The 19,391-nt window shown below is 44.7% G+C and overlaps 1 protein-coding gene across 3 annotated transcripts in view; it reads left to right on the forward strand.

Moving 5' to 3' along the window:
- slit2 (slit homolog 2 (Drosophila)) overlaps positions 1 to 19,391 on the forward strand; it is a 513,947-nt gene that overhangs the window by 482,458 nt on the left and 12,098 nt on the right. For all 3 annotated transcript variants that reach the window (XM_078545575.1, XM_078545584.1, XM_078545594.1), the window contains 4 exons: positions 2,768 to 2,905; positions 8,099 to 8,339; positions 8,897 to 9,027; positions 19,143 to 19,297. In XM_078545575.1, coding sequence (XP_078401701.1) covers positions 2,768 to 2,905; positions 8,099 to 8,339; positions 8,897 to 9,027; positions 19,143 to 19,297 — 665 coding nt within the window. The remainder of the gene's footprint in view (positions 1 to 2,767; positions 2,906 to 8,098; positions 8,340 to 8,896; positions 9,028 to 19,142; positions 19,298 to 19,391) is intronic.

Below are 19,391 nucleotides of genomic sequence, written 5' to 3' on the forward strand. Positions count from 1 at the left end.
CCACCATTAACCCACCATGACAGTCGGGACCGCAAGTTCCCGACGTCATTTCCCACCATCGCAAAACCAATTTTTTTCCTCCTGGCATAATATCCGCCCCCGCCTGCCTCGAACTCTGCCACTGGCGGGAGGGGACGATTCCATCCATTATTGTAAGTTATTGTTATATGCTCAGGTAAAGTCTGCCCGTGCATTTGATACATTCACTATGGTCTGGAAGAAAACAAGGTAGGGGGTTTGGGATTTGCTCATGTAGTCTCAATCTAAGTAGCATTATACAGACTACATTGATTCCCCAGGGGGACAGCTTGACTGCTACCTAGGCAGCCCTTTGTGGTTTTCTTCAATTATCTCAATGAGAAAACCCATGATGGCCTATGGTGCTGTCTGCCCCTGGGAAATTGATATAAGTCTACATAATGCCACTTGTAATGATGCTACCCAAACAATTCTCCCCTGAGGGTACCTTTACTTCAGAGAAGAGCAGCCAAAGCTAATTATAAAAAATGATAGTAAAAAGGGAGCTCTATGGGTAACTTAGCTGGTAACTGCATCATAACAACCAGGGAGCTCTCACATCTCAACCCCTGAGCTGTACAGAATTATCTGACCTCTCCAGAAGCAGTAATCGTACTTTATCATCCCTGAGGATGTAAGAGAAAAATAATCCAGGGCTGACTGCTATGTGGTGACATATCCATGAATGTTGGTACAGACAGATTGGGATTCAGCTGTGGCACCCAATGTAAGTGAATTAACCTGCTGACATTGCATAGGTTTATACATGTGGGCAGCTGCTACCTGTGGAATATAACATTCAGCATATTCAAGAGAGATAGGAAGAATACTAGACTAAAAATTTTACATATCAATGTGTATCAAAATGGTTGCCTGTGTGAAAAGTAAGAGTCTTCTGAAGCTTTTTTTGGACTTTTGATGAGGGAGGGAATATCTCCCAAGAAACCCCAGTGCTTTTGACTACTTCTGCTATAGTTAACAAATGTGCTATGATTAAATAAGTTGCATATCTTCTTCACTGTGCCCATAATTATAGAAAACAACAAACTATGTTGTAGTTTGGATACCATCCAGCTCTAAGCAGGTGTTGCTATAGCACTTCCTTTCTGCCTACAGGTACATAATAGTTCTTGCACGCCTACACATGTAGTCCTCTTGTGCCACTGTACATACTGTACACTCTGCCAGCAGCGTTACATGTGTTCCCATAGCTGTCTGAGCCAGTCTGAATTCTAGGCAGACACTGTTAGCCTTCCAGTGAAGGAATCTTAAATTTCAGAAAGAACCAACAGATTTTATGATATTGAATTAACAGAGCATATAACACATGTTAATGAGATCCTAGCACCTGAAACATAAGTCTCCAACAAAACCTGAATCCTTTTTTAAAATTTAAAGGCTGGTAATATTTTCCCTCAAACAGATAACTTTAGGAGAGGGGCCTTTTTCTCACTGGTGCTCAATTGTAAATACTACCAAATGGCATTGACAGCATCAAGTGCTGTCAGCTAACAGGTTAGCTAACAGGGAACAGAGAGTAGCCATAAATGGGTCTTTTTCTGGTTAGCAGGATATAATGAGTGGTGTGCCACAGGGATCAGTGCTAGGGCCTCAACTTTTTACAATGTATATAAATAACTTGGATGAAGGGATGTTTGGTTGCTAAATATGCTAATGACACAAAGATAGGTAGAAAAGTAAGTTGTGAAGAGGATGCAAGGAGGCTACAAATTGACATAGATAGGTTAAGTGAGTGGGTAAAGACCTGGCAAATGGAGTATCATGTTGGCAAGATATGAAATTGTCCATTTTGGCAGCAAGAATAAAAAAGAAGCATATTATCTAAATGGTGAGAGATTGCAGAGCTCTGAGATGCAGAGGGATCTGTGTATCCTAGTGCATGAATCACCAAAGGCTAGTATGCAGATACAGCAAGTAATTAGGAAAGCTAATAGAATGTTATCATTAATTGCGAGGGGAATTGAATATAACAGTAAGGAGGTAGTGCTTCAGTTCTACAGGGCACTGGTGAGACCACATCTGGAGTACTGTGTACAGCATTGGTCTCCTTATTTAAGGAAAGAGTTAAATGCGTTAGAAGCAGTTCAGAGAAGGTTTATTGGACTAATATGAGGAATGGAAGGGTTGTCTTATGAGGGAAGGTTAGGTTTGTATCCAGTGGAGTTTAGAAGAGTAAGAGGATACTTGATCAAAACCTTTAAGATCCTGAGGGGCCTTGACAGAGTGGATGTGGAGAGGGTGTTTCCTCTTGTGAGAGAATCTAGAGCTAGGGATCACGGTTTAAAAATATTTAAGACAGAGCTGAGGAGAATTTTTTTCTCTGAGAGTTGTGACTCTTTGGAACTCTCTTCCTCAAAAGGCAGTGGAAGCAGAGTCTTTGAATATTTTTAAGGCAGAGCTGGATAGATTCTTGATTAATAAGGGGGTGAAAGGTTATTGGGGTTGGCAGAAGGTTACAATCAGATCAGCCATGATCTTATTGAACGGTGGAGCAGGCTTGAAGGGCTGAATGACCTATAGCTCCTAGTTCGTATGTTTGCATGTATGTTGATATGTATGCCACAATTCCTATAACCTAGAGGCACTTGGAAAGTAATCAAAATTTATCTGGCACCGTGCAAGAGGAATTAGTTCAGGGACATATCTTTTGCGAAGAAAACATGATTTTTGAAGTGCTTCACTGATTGGTATTTTACCTGACGTTTGGAGATTACTCTCTGTTTTACAGATGTGAATGCACAGCTGGATATGTTGGTGAACACTGTGACATTGACTATGATGATTGCCAGGAAAACAAGTGTAAAAACAGTGCACAGTGTATTGATGCAGTGAATGGGTATACATGCATCTGCCCAGAAGGTTACAGGTAGGTCTGGGTGGGGAACACGCTGGGAATATAAAATATTTTGCCAAAGCACGCCACTCTGAGGAACACACTAATCTGTGAATTGCTGTCAACATTGCTTCTCATCAACTAGTTTCATTTGTGACAGCAGACAGGCTCAGCCTTTCCACTTATTTACAAAATGGGGGTAAAGTAGTGGCTGACTTACATCAGCCGTAGCAGTGAGAGCAGTACTGTGTGACTGTAGAGACAACAAGGTTACCACAAGATTATTGTCTGTCAAAACTGGAATCAGAGAATGGGGCCTACCTGCAAATTATTATTATTGGTCAGTATTATAACCCTCCTCTACAGAAGATACAAATACTGGGCAAGTCACCTGACACTAATGTAATGCCAAAATGCTCAGCAGAACTATAATATTACCAGTTGATTTCCTGTGCTTTGTGCATGGTAAACGGGAGAATATGGTCACTCTTAACTTGTCAAGCCACCTTGGTATTGTTGCTCCTCTCTGGGCATTTCCTCAACTGTTCTCTCACTTGGTCATTGCAACTTCAGCAGTCGGCTGATGTGAACCCCAGACAGACCTATAAGCTTATTTTCTACTAATCTAGCATTTAAGTTATAGCGTAAAATGCCCCCACCCCTCTGCACTGAATTCCTGACACCTCTTGCTGTCTTTCTTCAGCTTCTCCTCTCTCTTTCACTTCTCTGTTGTTTCTCTTGTGTTACCTTTCTTTCTCCTCTTTTTCTTATCTTTCTTTTAAGTGGTAATTGTGGTGTGCTGTGGTAGGAAAAGGAGTCACCAGTGGCTACAGGCTGCACTTGAGAAAACACGGCCCTCAGTGCTTCCTTTTCTATTCCTTTCTCCAAATATTCACATTTTCCCCATCCCTTTGTTCTGGTCACATTCCCACTGCTCATTCCTGTTAATAACGCTCCCTCACACCCATCACTACCCCACTTCCCTTTGGAACTACCCATTCAACCACTGTGTTTTCCATCACATTCACTCAGAGGCTTTCCTTTCTGAATTCAACTTGTTTCCAAAAAAAAATTAAAATGAAGGGGGGGAAAATGTCTGCCTGCCCTCCTCTCTGTCTCTCTGGCCAGAATTTTACATTCGGCGTGCGGGCGCACGCCCGACATGCCGGAACATTCAATGAAGCGCAACGACGTCGGGCGTGCATCCAAACGTCATCGCACACCATCACGATATTTCGTTCAGCAGGCACGCGCTGAAGTTGGCTGGGCACCCGTCGATAATTGAAAAGCCTATTAAGGCCATTAACTAGGTAATTAAGTTGAATTTTACACTGCCTGTCCAACCTTACGGTTGGCAGGCAGGCGAAAAGACCAAGCGGCCTTTACATTTTTTTAGCAAACCTCATCCATGAGTGGGATGGGGTTTCCTAAAGCTAATACAAATTAAATAAAAACTTTCTTTTGCCATTAAAAACATGTCCCATTTCATGTGACACAGTCACATGAGGGGACATGCTTCATTCTATTTTTATTGTATTTATTCATTTTTTTAAAAAGTGCTTCAATCTCCCTGAGGCACCGAGCTGCCTCAGGGAGATTGAAGCGCTCTTTCGTGCACATGCATGAACTGCATGCTAGACCCAACTTGCCCTCCTCCCCCCGCCTGCATAGGTAGCACTCAGTGCTACCGCTCACAATCGACACAGGGCTGGCCTTAATTGGCCCACCTGTGTGAAATCACAGTGCGGGGCCGATCGCGGGCGGCCGCTCCTGCCGAGCCCACCCGACGCGGGAAAAATTCAAGCCTCTGTTCCTCTCTCCCCTCTTCTGTCTCATGGATGTTAGAGAGTAGAATTTATGCCTTACAGGTGTAATCCAATTGCAGTGACTTTTCTAACTGTTGGGTGGGTTCAAAATTCAATTGCTTATGTTTGAAAGTTGATCTAACATTAAACAAAGAAAGATGCACATACTCTGGCTCTTTTATTTTAATGCACTTTTTAAACAAAAAACAAAAGTGACAGTAATTGTACGATTACAACAGGGTCTTCTTTCTCTCGCATGCATGCATATAAAATAAAAAACATTAAATTTAAGTTTTACCTCAGTAAAGTTTACAAAATTTTCCTCCTCAGTCATTTAAAATTATTTAAAGCTGCTCGGTTTTTCTTTTTTCCCGGAAACGCTGTTTTGGAATTTGAAGTCTTCTTCAGAATTTCTCTGTCTGTTGTACCCAATTGCACTTTAGTTGAAAGGGAGAGAGAGGCACAGAGCTTCATTGCTGCCTTCAGATGTTTCTTCTCCAGACAGCTCCAAAAGCAACCAGGGTGTTGTAATAAAAGACATTTCAAAATGATGATCGCGATCACATGGCCTTTCCATTATAATTTGAGTATTCCACAGAAGGTAATTGCTCATGTCTGGACAGACCTTGGCTATTGTGCTGTGGCCTAGGTGATTGACTTTTTAATGTCCAAGCCATCACTTCTGATTGGTCCATTCTTCCCTGTGATGAGCTGGAAAGAACCTATCAAAACCCCCAACATAGCCATTGCCTCTGTAGAATTTGTGCCTCTGCCTGATGGGATGGAATGTAGCTTTTATAGTGATGCAAATGGTGACAGCCACTTTACGTTTCAGTCCATTTTTGAAGTAATTCTTGATGTCAATAGGTGTGAAATTCCACAGGAGGTTTGCTTAGACATGTCCTAATTGTAATTCACATTGGGAACTTCCAGAAACCTGACCAACTTGTACTTGTAGACATGTCAGGTGACCTGTGGCAGCCTTCATAAACCAGCGTCTTTGTTTTAACAGTTGAAACTGCCTCTTTTAAAATTTCCATATGCGAGTCTAGCAGATGAAATTGAAATTTAATATTTGACATTAACATACACCGTAAAAAACATACACAGTAGGGTTCTTTGAGTTTTTTTTTACAAAAAGAAGAGGATAGTATTCATCGTATTTCACCTAGTCTAAGTAAACTTTCATGGTCACACACTCTCAAAATTCACACACATCACACGCACACATCAATAAGCTACAGAGTGAGGATAGATTAAACAGGCCTTTTAGAGTCTGACAAAAGTTAAAGATATACGGATCTTGTAGATTGATGGCTTGGATGGTTCCAGGCTGGCCCGGTGTTCCATAAGAATTTGGCGTCTAGGCGGTTTAAAGATGATGGCGGTCGATGCATTTTTTCTTCCGGAGACAGCAGCTGCTGAGTTGATGTTTTATAAAATCTTTGCCTGTGGCACATGGATAGTCAAACAGCAGACAGGGTTTGAGCTTGCAAGTTAGGTGGAGAGAGAGGGAGAGACAGAGGATGTCCATTTTGGATCTTCTGTCCCCTGATTCTTCTATGCTGTTGGTTTCCAGGCTGGCTTGTTTCTCCCTAGTTCATGGAGCAATAGGACTTGTTATCTGAAGTCAGTTGTAATCATGTGACCACATGACCAATAACTCCATTGTACACATAAATGATTTGAAAATAGAAGCCATTGCTACACAATGGGGAATGCATGGTGGCTGTTTACACCTGCTTATAATAAACTGACTTCTCTGCACCTCTCTTTGTTAAGTATCGAATTCAAAGACAGTGAGTCTGGGAGCCCATGGATTTTGGGTTTTGGTAATCACACAGACAAGAGGGGATGTAAATTTCACAGGCGATTTTGTCTCCAGCATGCCCATTCAAGGGAGGGCACCCGAGGGCACCCCACCCATGGTCATTTAATAAAGAATATTCCAGAGAATAGAGGTAATTCTGAGTCACCTCGCTCTCGGCAGCTATCCTAGCAGCTGCTGCTTTAGTCTTTTAAAATTCAGTGGTTTTCAGCCTGTAAGTACATAATGCTATTTTCAATATAAAGCACAACTTCACAACAGTATAAAGTGCTTGAATCCCATCAGCTGACTGAACTGGTGCATCCTGGGAACCAGGTGTTCATCTGCCAACTTTTCACCAAGTCCTGCTGTGAACCTGGGTGCATGAACCCACAACATCCCTATCCCATCCCTTTGCTGATGGCCATGTTTGGGACAGACAAAGGTCTCATTACTATCATGGAATCAACAAATTCATGGCCATTTCATGGGGAAAGATTTTGAGGTCATCGGGCGGGAGACAGCCCGCTGCCCATGATCAGCCCCTGACCGCAATTTCACGTTGGCTGGCCAGTTAATGGCCAGCGAGCGTGAAAGGCATGCTGAAGGGCTCATCCCGTTGCTGGGATGGGGGTGGGAGGAGGAAGAGCACTGAAGTCTGCGCAGACGCGGGGGCACGCGCAATGAAAGCTCACTGAAGGCAGGCTGCTGCTTCAGGAAGCTGAAGAATTTAAAACCATCAAATAAAGATTTTAAAATGCAGAAAAAAATGTTCACACATCCGCCTCACTCATGTAAACATATAGATTATAAAAATTCTGCCCAAACATTTTTATTTCTTTTTAAATTAATATCGGAAACCTCATCCCGCCCTTGGTTGAGGTTTCCTCAAAAATCCAAAGGCTGCCTGGTCGATTCATCTGCCAGCCAAACAGAATGTTGGACGGGCAGTGATAAATCCAGGCTAATTAATACATTAATGGTCTTAATAGGCCTCTTTATTGTCGGTGGGCACTCTGCTGACTCTCATGCCTGCCCACTGACTGAAATATCGTGCAGTGCGTGATGACGTCAGAACACTTGCCTGACGTTATTGCGCACTACTTTACTCTCGGGCATGTCGGGCGCCGCTCACACGCCGAGCAAAAAACCCTGCCCATGGAGTTTTTAATGACAATCCAGCAGTTTTTATAATCTTGTTTCTGGTGTAGTGCTCGTGTAGGGGACACCAATTCTGGCTTTCTGATCATGGATTTTAACCACTGCCTTACTATATCCTTTATTAACATGAGCATTCTTTGTCCACAGCCACCATCTAAAGTGTGCACAGTTTCCTACAAACTGTACTAACTGTTTAAATTTCTCTTATCTGTGTTTTCTATAGATTAAATCATACCTGCTAATTTAGTCCTAGTCTAATACATTCTTTTCAATTCTTGGGCATTTTGCTTGTTATAAAACTCTAGATTTCCCTATTTTTGAAATGTGAAGATCCCTTCATTAGTGAAGGTATAATCTCAGGCTGTTTGATAGGCAGTGTGTTTGTGCAGGCTTTATTACGCATTATTTTCCAAAAGCACTCAAACAGGTTTTCTTATTAACTTTCTTTTTCAGTGGTCTGTTTTGCGAGCTGACCCCGCCAATGGTTTTACCTCGCACCAGCCCGTGTGATCATTTTGAATGTCAGAATGGAGCCCAGTGTATAGAGATTGAAAATGAGCCTGTTTGCCAGTGTCTGGCTGGTTACGAGGGCGACAAGTGCGAAAAATTGGTTAGTGTGAACTTCGTGAACAGAGACTCCTACCTACAGATTCCCTCACCAAACATACAGCTTCAACCCAATATCTCTTTCCAGGTAAGGAAAATGTCCCAATTAGCAATAGTTAATTTTAGTTTTATATCTTTATCAAAGATTCTTGTGTCAATTCAGTCACCAAAAAGTAACTGTTCTTTGAGAAGTCCAGTCAAAATACATATTCAGGCTTCTAGTCATTTTTATCCAGACAAAACATGCCTTCATTTCAGAGTTAAAATTAGTAAAACTACTATCTGAACCAAGAAATAATAATCAGGGATATTTGTCACTCTCAAGGACCAGAATAACATCTGTGCTCAAATAGAAACTATGCCTTGTGCCTTTGGGAAGCAAACATTGAGAGATTTACTAAAAACTTTGCTGCAATTGTCATTAATGTCTTTTAACCTGGTTGAGATTTATTCTGGCGTAGAGATCTTGAAGTCCAGGACTTTGGTTTCTAAGAAATACCTGCAGTGAAACTGAATACCAAGCACTGCATATAATGGGCAGCTGATCCAATATTGCCCATTTTGTGCCACTGCCCGAGATGAGTTCCTACCCCAACGTCTCCATGAAGATCTGATTAGCTGACCTTTGCGCTTGACATTCCCCAGGTTGCTACAGATGAAGACAATGGGATTTTGCTGTACAAAGGGGACAGTGATCACATAGCTGTGGAGCTTTTTCGTGGGCGTGTACGTGTCAGCTATGACACAGGTACCTATCCAGCATCAGCCATTTACAGGTGAGTAACATGTGGAGTCTGTCTCCATTGGGAAAGTGTGTCCTCATGCAAATAATGACGAAAGATGTGGCTTGACAAATGAAGTTCGAGTATATGATGAGTAGAGGAGATAGTTTTAATAGAAGGTTGATTTTTCTTTTGTAAGTTTTAACTTCATGAAGGTGAGAGGCTATAATACTAGGGAACACCACCACCTGGGGGTTCCCCTCCAAGCCGCTCACCACCCTGATTTGGAAATATATCGCTGTTCCTTCACTGTCGCTGGGTCAAAATCCTGCAACTCCCTCCTTAACAGCACTGTGGGTGTACCTATACCACATGGATTGCAGCGGTTCAAATAGGCAGCTCACCGCCACCTTCTTAAGAACAATTAGAAATGGACAATAAGTGCTGGCCTAGCCAGCGATGCCCACATTCCATAAATGATTTTTTAAAAATGGGCTCCTTAGCACCAATGGTTTTGGCACTGCAGGAGGCTCGATGGGCTAAAAATGGCAATGGATAGGCTTCCAGTCACTTCTGATGCAGCCCACGCCAATTGACGTCTTTGAAAGTACAGTAGCGCAGTCTTACTGTGCATGTGCCGAGCCATGCAGAGTGGCAGATCGGAATGTCAGTCAGTGTATTAATACTGATGTAGCACCAGATATTGTAGGTTTGGTCAACAGCCTCTCTTAAATATGCACAGTTGAGCGTGTATTCAGCTGCATGAGAGATCCCCCACTAACACTATTTAATGGCATCAGTTTGGGACTTTCAGGTGAGGTGCTTTTGACTTTTTTCTGCTGTTGCTGAACAATCTTCCCTCTAAGCTGCACAGGCTGGGGCCCCTGTAAGCTATCGTCTCTCCGCGGCCATACAAAATATTTAAAGGGTCTGCACACTTAAAAGAATAGGCTGCACAAAACAAGATTAAAATTTAGAGTTGCCTGCAGGTTGCTGCAATTGGTGGAAGTCAGTGGAGTTTGAAGGCCTCTAGCAGAAAACTTGGTCTCGTTCATTAATTGTCAAGAAGATTGCTGTTGTAGTCCTGCTGCCCTCTTGCTTGGGCTCAGGATTCCCATTGGTTTCCAACATCTGGATCTACCTCATGGCACCAAAATTCCTGCCCACTTCTCCTATCTCCACCTCAGGCAGAAACAGTGTTTGTGGCAGCTGCACTTTACCAAGGAGGTGGTCACTGAACTTTGCCACCGTCTGAATCGGACCCTCAGCCATACAGCAGGCCAAGGATAATGCTGCAGTGGTCGTCAAGGTCACTGTCACTCTCAATTCTGACAAGAAACATCATGGAAAAACCATCGACATTCTCAAACAATGCTGCTTGGAGCACTCTGCAGGAGCTCTACCATACTCACTGGGATGTGTCTCCAAATTCTTGGTGTAATGTGTTTTACACACGCTGGCTTTCACCTGGCATTCAGCCCTTGCTACCAGACCTTCAGTAATCAGGAGGAGGAAGAGAGGAGGAGGCATTTGGGACACAATCGCTCCAGACAGGATGTCACAGAATTGTTACAGCGTAGAAGGAGGCCATTCAGCCCATCCTATCTGCATTGGCTCTGTGAATGAGCAATTCCCTTAGTGCCATTCTACCGCTTTCTCCCCGTAACGCTGCACATTCACCCTTTTCAGATCACGGTTTAATCCCCCTTTGAATGCTTCAATTGAAACTGCCTCCACCCCACTCTCAGGCAGTGCATTCCAGACCCAACCACTCACTGCGTAAGGATGTTTTCCTCATGTTGCTTTTACTTCTTTTATCAATTACTTTAAACCTGTACCCTCTTGTTCTCGATCCTTTCTCAAGTGAGAACGGTTTCTCCCTATCTACACTGCCCACGAGTGACTCATCAGATCTGGTTCCCCTGAAAACATCACGGGCAGAACTTTCAGGAGTAAAATTGCATGCAATAACATCGGGCGAGCATCCCAACGTCATCGCGCACTCACGCGCTGTTTCTCTCAGTGGGCGCAGGCGGGTGCCAGAGCGGCGCCCGCCATCAATATAACAGGCCACTTAAGGCCCTTAACAGCCCTATTGACCGTGACTTTACCTTGTCCTTGTGATTTTCCTAACCGGTGGGATAAAAAGGGTCGGCAGCAGTGCCAGTGTGAGTAGTGAGCAGTTTTGGAACAGAAATTTTCGCTTAGCGGGTGGGTGCTGGACCTGCTCGAGCGTGAAATAACACACGTTGACGTAGGCCAAGCATGCCGACGTCAATGCGCAGTCACGCGATAGTTCGGTCGGCGGTCACGCTGCCGACAATTAAAAGGCCTGTTAAGGCCATTAAATAATCAATTAACCTACATTTTCACTGCCCGTCCAACCTTATGGATGGCAGCAGGCGAAAAGGCCATGTGGCCATTACATTTTTTTGGAAACCTCATCCACGGGCGGTGTGAGGTTTCCTAAAGCAAATAAAAACAAACTAGAAGTTTTACAATTGAGTTAATAACATGTCACTGCTCACCACATGAGGGGACAAATTTCATTACATTTTTATTTTCTTTATTTTCTTTTTTTAACAACGCTTCATCTCCCTGAGGCACAGGGAGATTATGAAGCACTCACTTGTGCGCATGGGTGAAGATCGCGCTTGGCCCACTCACCCTCCTCCCCCCGCCTGTGCTGAACATTGCCGCTCATGTTTCACGCTGGGTGGGCCTTAATTGGCCCACCAGCGTGAAATTGCAGTCTGGTGCTGATCACGGATGGCGGTCGGCTTCCCAACCAGCCCCGCCCACCCCCACCATGAACAAAATTCTGCACTTGGAGATAGCTTGCTGCTGGTTGCTTTTTGATACTTGGCAGCTTCATCTCTGTTTGGGGCTTCATTGTTAGCATCTCCAGGCCTCATTTCAGGACTTATTTCTGTCTGCCAGGTCCCCTGAGGATTCAGAATGTGTGGACCCTTCTAGGTATCAGACAGCCTTCCGTTACCCTGGTAATGGGGATTGTGGTCTCTGCTGGAGGCACCTCCTCTGAGGAGGAAGAGAGGGGCATAAGGGAGAGGAGGTCAGATGTCCCAGTGCAGCTTCCAGGGCAGCAACCTGTGGCAGGCACAAGGGGCGCAGGACCAGCAGGAAGTCCAAGGCATAAGGGGCCACAGAAGACACCACTATCCTGCTGCCAGGGTTTACAGGCGGTGATGCAGCTAACTTAATATGTCCGAGGTGCAATGCTGAAGGAGGTTCCATCTCTCAAGGGAGGCCGTGACCTCCATCTGTCAGATGATTGGGCCTGAGATCAGCTCCGACTGTGTGGGTGGACACCCAATGCCAGTGGCTCTGAAGGTAACAGTGGCCCTTAACTTCTATGCTTCCGGCTCTTCCCAGGGCTCAGTTGGGGATCCCAATCAGCTGTCCACAGTTGTGTCAAGTTGGTGACAGAAGCTCTATTCTTTACCATATGGACAAGGCCAGCCAAGCTGAGTGAGCCAGAGGCTTTGCAGTGATTGTTGGGTTCCCCCGCGTCCAGGGTGCAATAGACTGCACACATGTGGCCATCAAGGCGCCAGCGAGTGAGCCCGGTGCTTTCATCAACAGGAAGGGATTCCACTCCGTGAACGTGCAGATAGTGTGTGACCACAGGATGCTGATTCTGCAAGTCTGTGCAAGGTACCCTGGCAGCTCCCATGACGCGGACATCCTCAGACACTCCCAGGTGCCGAGGCTCTTCAGTGCTCCAGCCCTACTGGATGGATGGCTGCTGAGTGACAAGGTCTATCCATTGAAGAGGTGGCTCATGATGCCTCTCTGCCATCCAAGAACAGAGGCAGAGAAGTGTTACAATATGAGCTATGTCTCCACAAGGGTGGTGATGGAGAGGAACATACATCTTCTCAAGCTGCACTTCCGATTTCTGGACCATTCAGGGGGTGCACTACAATACCCCCCAGGACAGGTGTCATTAATCGTGGTTGCATGCCTCGCTTTCCACAATCTGGCACTGGCAAGGGGAGACCCACTGGAGGAAGGGGATCTTGACACAGCTCCACATGCCACAGATGATGAGTCCAGTGGTGATTCCAAAGATGAGGACGGTGAGGAGGACACTGAGGGTGTTGAGCCAGACCTCGGTAACCTCCAGGGAGGCAGGGACGCCTTGATCCAACTCACCTTCACCAAAGATCAGATTCAAATGTATGCCATGGCTGCCTCCTCCATCCCAGATGCCTGAAAGGACCCTTTCATTTTAACACAAAGAACACTCAGTGCCTGTGCAATGCAGTTCAAAGTCACTTACGTCCAGCATTACACACTGGCATACCCTGCATCAATAAAATAAAAATGTGAAGCATACACAGGCCATGATGACAGAAACAAAATTTATGTGACACTTCCAAACTATTTACATAAACGTTTCTGGTCTTCAGTCCCAGACCAGTATAGATAAAATGAACAGAAATGAACATAAAATCACCAGTAACCTGTCCCTCTTGTGCTCATGGTGCCTTTAACTTACGTTTGCGAGTGCTACATCTAGGTGCTCCCCCCTCGCTGGCACTGGCATTGGAGACAGCCTGCTGACCCTGCTGTCTTGTTGGCCTTGATGACCTTGGTGGTCGTCCTCTGGCCAGTGGAGCCTGTGCTGGCCCCGCCTGGGAGGGAGCGGCCAGTGACACGCCTGGCATCCCCTTAGTCATCGCAGCCTCATCAGATGTCAAGGTTACTGGTGGAGGGCGGAGAAGCTGCTGCCGTCATCCAGAGTGCCCTGAGAGAAGCCCACAGAAATGACAAGCAGCTCATGCACCAACATGTGGTCACTCTGGACCTCCCTACAGGCTATTGATGGATGGGCACCTAGCTGGGATACTGGGTGCTCATCCATCTCACACACAGACACTGACCACCTGAGGTCAGTGCCTGTGTGAGGGCTTGCAGGTCCAAGCGCAACCCCAGGAACCCCTGATTCTGTCCCTGGAGCTGCCTCTACATGACAGTCGCCACTCTCTCAGTGGAGGAGGCAGTGTGCTCAAACGCGGCAGTCAACGCAGTGCTCACACTCCGCATGGATTCCTCCATCACAGAGACTATGGCACACAGGCCCTCATGGATCTCCACCAGATCCTCCCGCACATCTCACTGGGCATTCAGCACCTGCCACCTAGTGGACAACTCCAGAGGCCTATCATCAGCCTTCGACTGAGCATCTTCCCATGATCAATGGCAACTCCAGGTTTGAGGCTCCCATCAATGAAGAGACTACACTAGAATGGTTACACAATCCGAAAGTCTCACATCTGTACGCTGCACTCTTACCTTCGTCTTGCAACCCCGCCTCTCCACGCTCGGTTGCATGGGGGGTCAAGGGGGTCCTAACTCAAACCTGCTGAGCAGCAGGAGGTTGGGTGGGCCTCCACCAGTACATGCCCTCTCAGCTTGGTTATGGCTCATCTTCTCCTGAAAGGACAGAGAAGTATTGATTAGTCCAGTCTCTACCTGCAGCGCCATTGCAGCCAGGCCAAGCCCAGCTGAGGAACATCTCGCAGGGCACATCCGAGTCGTGGCCCTTGAGTGACAAGGCACTCAGTCCAAGCAGCCAGGGCTCACCCCCTTGGCCAGCTCCGGCGTCATTGACAGTTGGCACTTAGACTCTAACACCTCTGAGGTCCACAGAGGAATGGCCACACCTTAACACTTCTGCACACTGACCCATCACAACAGAATGCTCACCCTTCCTGAGCGCAGCAGATCATTGAAGCGCTTCTGGCACTGGACCCACGTCATGGCTGCTCGCCTGGGCTGCCACCTCCTCCCTTGCCCTCTTGGTGAGGTGCAGTGGCCTCCTCCTCCCACCTCTGGGGACAAGGTGTCCCTCCTGGCAACCCCTCCTCCACGAGGACAGCGAGGCACTCATCAGAAAAGTGGGGGGCCGAGTGCCTGCCCGACCTGCCCTCCCGCTGGCTTTTGCAGCCGCTCTCGTGTCCATCGTTCGAACGGCAGACAGAAGTCCTTCCCTGGCATCCTTTCTTGGGCTGCCTGGGCCGTTCTTAAACTGGCCGCTGGGTCGTCAATGGACCCGGCGAATGACAGACCCCCGCCCCCGCTCGGCCCTTCACGGCCAGTGTGAAATCGCGGTCGGGGACCAATCATGGGGAGTGGTTGGTTTCACGGCCTCTCCCGTGCCCACCCGCCGCGCCTGCCCAATGAGTGGAAAATTCTGCCCCACCACTTCACAATTGCTCCACAATCCCACACCTTTATACATCACCCTCTTGGACAAAGGGGAAGGTGGTGGTGTTGTGGTATTGTCACTGGACTGGTAATCCAGAGACCTAGGGTAATGCTCTGGGGATCTGGGTTCCACGGCAGATGGTGGAATTAGAATTCAATAAAAATTTGGAATTAAAAGTCTAATGATGACCACAAAACCGTTGCCGATTGTTGTAAAAACCTATCTGGTTCACTGATGTCCTTTAGAGAAGGAAATCTGCCGTCCTTACACATGACTAGAGACCCACAGCAATGTGGTTGACTCTTAAATGCCACTCCGCCCACATCTCACGAATGAATTTTTAAAATCCTGAAATAAGACATCACAAATCAAAAAGTTCATAACAATTTTATCCAACAACACTTTCAAGAATACATTGAAAACAGAACTAATCACCATTGTACATTCCCCTAGTGCCTTCTTGTGCTCCTGTGCAGTTGTTACTCCCATGTCTGCAGCATGGCGGGTGGCAGGAGGCTGACTTTCAGTGGAGGAGACTGTAGATGGTCTGTCAGGGAAACCTTGAGCAGCTCTTGGCCTTGAGAGCCCAGCTTTGGACTGCACATCCTGAGCATGGGCCACAGCAGTCTGGTTAGATACATCAGCCAAAGCACTGGCAGAGCAGTAGCGGTGGGAGCATGAATGTTCTCATCCTGACAGAGGACAGTAGGTTTGTGCCCCATGGCGCCGCTGCCACTCCCCGGGAGTGGTATCTCAGCAATCCTAGTAATCTGCCGGGAGGAGAGATTGCTGGAACGCTGTGAGAGCCTGCATGCTTCTTTGAACATTGAGATCTGCAGCTGTCCGAGTTTGCATGGCAGCAAGCATGGATCTCATGAGCTCAATCTGAGCTTCCATTGCAGCAGTTAGGCCTACTACCTGTGGAAGGGTTGATCACATTTATGGTTTTGGGAAGCACCGCATGCATTTGACAATTTTCCATGTCCTGTAACTCTCTGGTGGGGTAAGCAGGCACCAGTGGCTTCAAGGAAGCTAGTTCCTGAAAAGATTCCTGATGTTTGATGAAAGGAAGCCATTTCAGATTGTTTATTTTCCCCATCTCTTCTTCTCTCTCTTCCTCTCCTGAAAGATGGCTCACGATAGGATTTGTTTCCACAATTGGCAGCAACACTCCCCTATCCTTCTCAAGTAGTTATTCTTCATCCATCTGCTAAGTGGGCTCTTCAACTATCAGAGGGGAGGGCAGCATCACAGTTGTATCTGACTCTGTGTTCACTTGATGTTCACCCATACTTCTCCAGCAAGAGAATCAATTCAAAGTTATGCTCACATCAGCTCAGAGCAGTGTTGCTCACCACAGATTAGCCTGAAACCTTCATAAAACCAGGGGAATGGGAGGAAAATAGAATATCACTCCCCAGTTTACAAAAGTAAAGAGGCATAAATATTTTAATATTGTTTTAAGAACAAAACTAATTTTGATAATTCGATGTGAATTAATCTACAGCAATGTTCTTTCTAAAGGAACAGGCTGCAAGCAAAATGCTTGAAACTAGCTGATTCCCAGTGATTCATCCAAACTCATCCAACCAAACAAGACTGGTAATGTCAGAATTAATTGCAGTCACAAAAGAGGGAAAAAGAGAAATGTTGTGCTATAAGGCATTAATTAGACAATTTTTCACTCATATACAGAATAGTGACAGGTCCTTCTGGCAATATGTGGGCTTGCATAACACACAGATACTACTAATAATTAACTCAACTCAATTAAAATACCTTGACAAGCTTGTGATTCTTTACATTTATCATTATTACGATAACTTCAGTCAATGGGGACATTATGGTGTGTTTTTAATATAGCTGTCACACAGCAGTAATATGGTATAATGCTCATATGTGTAATTATGGATAAAGAGTTACACGTGCATGATCGATCTGGTTTGTTTAAAATAAATACTGCACATGCTGGAAATTTAAAAAAACACAAATGCTAGAAACACTCAGTGGATTGGGCAGCATCTGTGGACAGAATAGACACGTTAAGGTAAAAGTCTATTTCTGACGAATGGACCAGACCAAATGTTAATGTTTGCCTGTTCCTGCCACAACTGTTGCTTGACATAATGATCATTTCCAGCATTTTATGATTTGTTTTACCATTATTCAAACTTGAATATTCTTCCAAGAGCCACAAATCAGTCCTTTTGGATTCAGCCCTGGAAAATTCTGCCTTAAAAATGATGACGTGTTTCAATGATATGCTAAGACTTTAGTCTCACAAATGAAGCTGTCCTTGTGCTAATAGAAATGGCACATCACAAAGCTGTGCCCCTAATCAGTAAAGTCAGAACAAGGTTGATGGTGAGGTACTGGGTTAGCACTTTGCATAGTGCTTGTCAGTCATAAGTGAATTGTTGCTGTAACAAATGGTCTTCCATTAAGTCTGAGTGAGATAGAAAACATCCATCTCCCTGAGGCACTGCCACATAATTAAGCACACTATTTTAATGCTTTTCACACTTCCACTGATCAGCAGCTAGCAAAGGCAATCAAGATATGTTTGCTTGTCATCTCTAAAAGAGCTAATATTCTTCTACATGCATCAGACAACAGGTCATTTGTATACTCAACAGCTTATTTTCCTCGGAAGAGCAGGCATGAAACCCATTCTTTGCTATTTAAGCACATTTTTAATAAATGAGTTTTCTCTCAAAAATTTAGTTCCTCACTGCCCACATTTATAATGTGATATTAGTTGCTATCGTCTGAGCCCACTCTACGCAGCAATCCTGGAAAACATTTATAGGAATATCGATTCACAGAAACAAGAGTCCCTCCAGCCTATTGCACAATTCCATTACATGATGGCTGATCTGTGCCTCAGCTCCATTTACTTGTATTCTTTGACACTTTTATTAAACAAAAATTTATTAATCTCTGTCTGGAACATTTCAGCTGTTCCAGTATCCATAACCTTTTGAGTTCTAGGTTTCAACTATCTTATGCGAAAACAGTATTTCCTGAATTTACTCCTAAAGGCTCTACTTTTAAGATTTGTGTCCCCTTTTTGTGGATTCACCTACCAGAGGAAATAGTTTTCTTTATCTACACTTTCAAATATCTCTTTCACACTTTAAACACCTTGATAGATTACCCCACAATCTTCTAACCTCAAAAGAGTACAAGCCAAGTTTATGCAACTAGTTCTTATAATCTAACTCTTTAAGTGTCATTCTGATGAATCTACACTAGTTATCTTCTTCTTGAGCTGTCTGATCAAGGGCAGGTCTGACCAACAGTATCACAACCTTCACCATGGGTAGGGCAAGGAGGCAGGTCCCAAATCCACCCCAGCCAGAATGGGAATCGAACCCCATGCTAATTGGCGCCAATCTGATCCAGTCCAGCTCAACTGCTCAATTTTCTTTTCCTTTTCCAATCGGTTCAGTATTCTCCTTTGGTTTCTTCAGTTTGTCTTAAGTCTTTATGCTACTTCAGTTTACTTTGTTTATGCTTATTTTTTCTGCATTGTTTAAAATTATTTAATTTTAAATAAATTGTCTTTAGTTTGTGTTAACACAAAAGCCAAGCAAATTGCAGCATGACTCCCCTTTATGCCACAATATGTTCTAGTTTAATGGGAATTGGACTTTCATCCTAGGCTGTCCATAGAACTGGAGTCTGGTAGAACTGGTGGTGGCAAGGATTAATATTAATGGAAGATGTTGCTAATGGATCAAGGGAATAATTCCTCTGAATTGATCACATTTTTGTGTGAGGCAATAATAGATATCTCATCTTTAGGAAAATATATATTCAATATGTGATTAAGTACAAACTTTTATTAGTCATTTACATAAATCTCTCTGATTTTAATACAATGTAAAATATATATTATCCAGCTAACTTACTGCTCTTGTTCTTTCTGCAGTGTGGAAACAATCAATGATGGTAACTTCCACAGTCTGGAGCTGGTAGCAGCTGATCAAATGTTGAGCCTGGTGATAGATGGAGGAAATCCAAAGAGCATCAACAACTTAGCCAGACAATCAACACTCAACATTGACTCCCCTCTCTATGTTGGAGGTATGGTGGACTTCCAGTAAATTATTTATATTTACATTTCAATGACTGTTTTGTGTAATCCTTCACAGTTCCAGCCAAAGAGCAAAACTGGCAA

The sequence above is a fragment of the Cetorhinus maximus genome, chromosome 1 (assembly GCF_964194155.1).
Source record: "Cetorhinus maximus chromosome 1, sCetMax3.hap1.1, whole genome shotgun sequence".
NCBI lineage: Eukaryota > Metazoa > Chordata > Chondrichthyes > Lamniformes > Cetorhinidae > Cetorhinus > Cetorhinus maximus.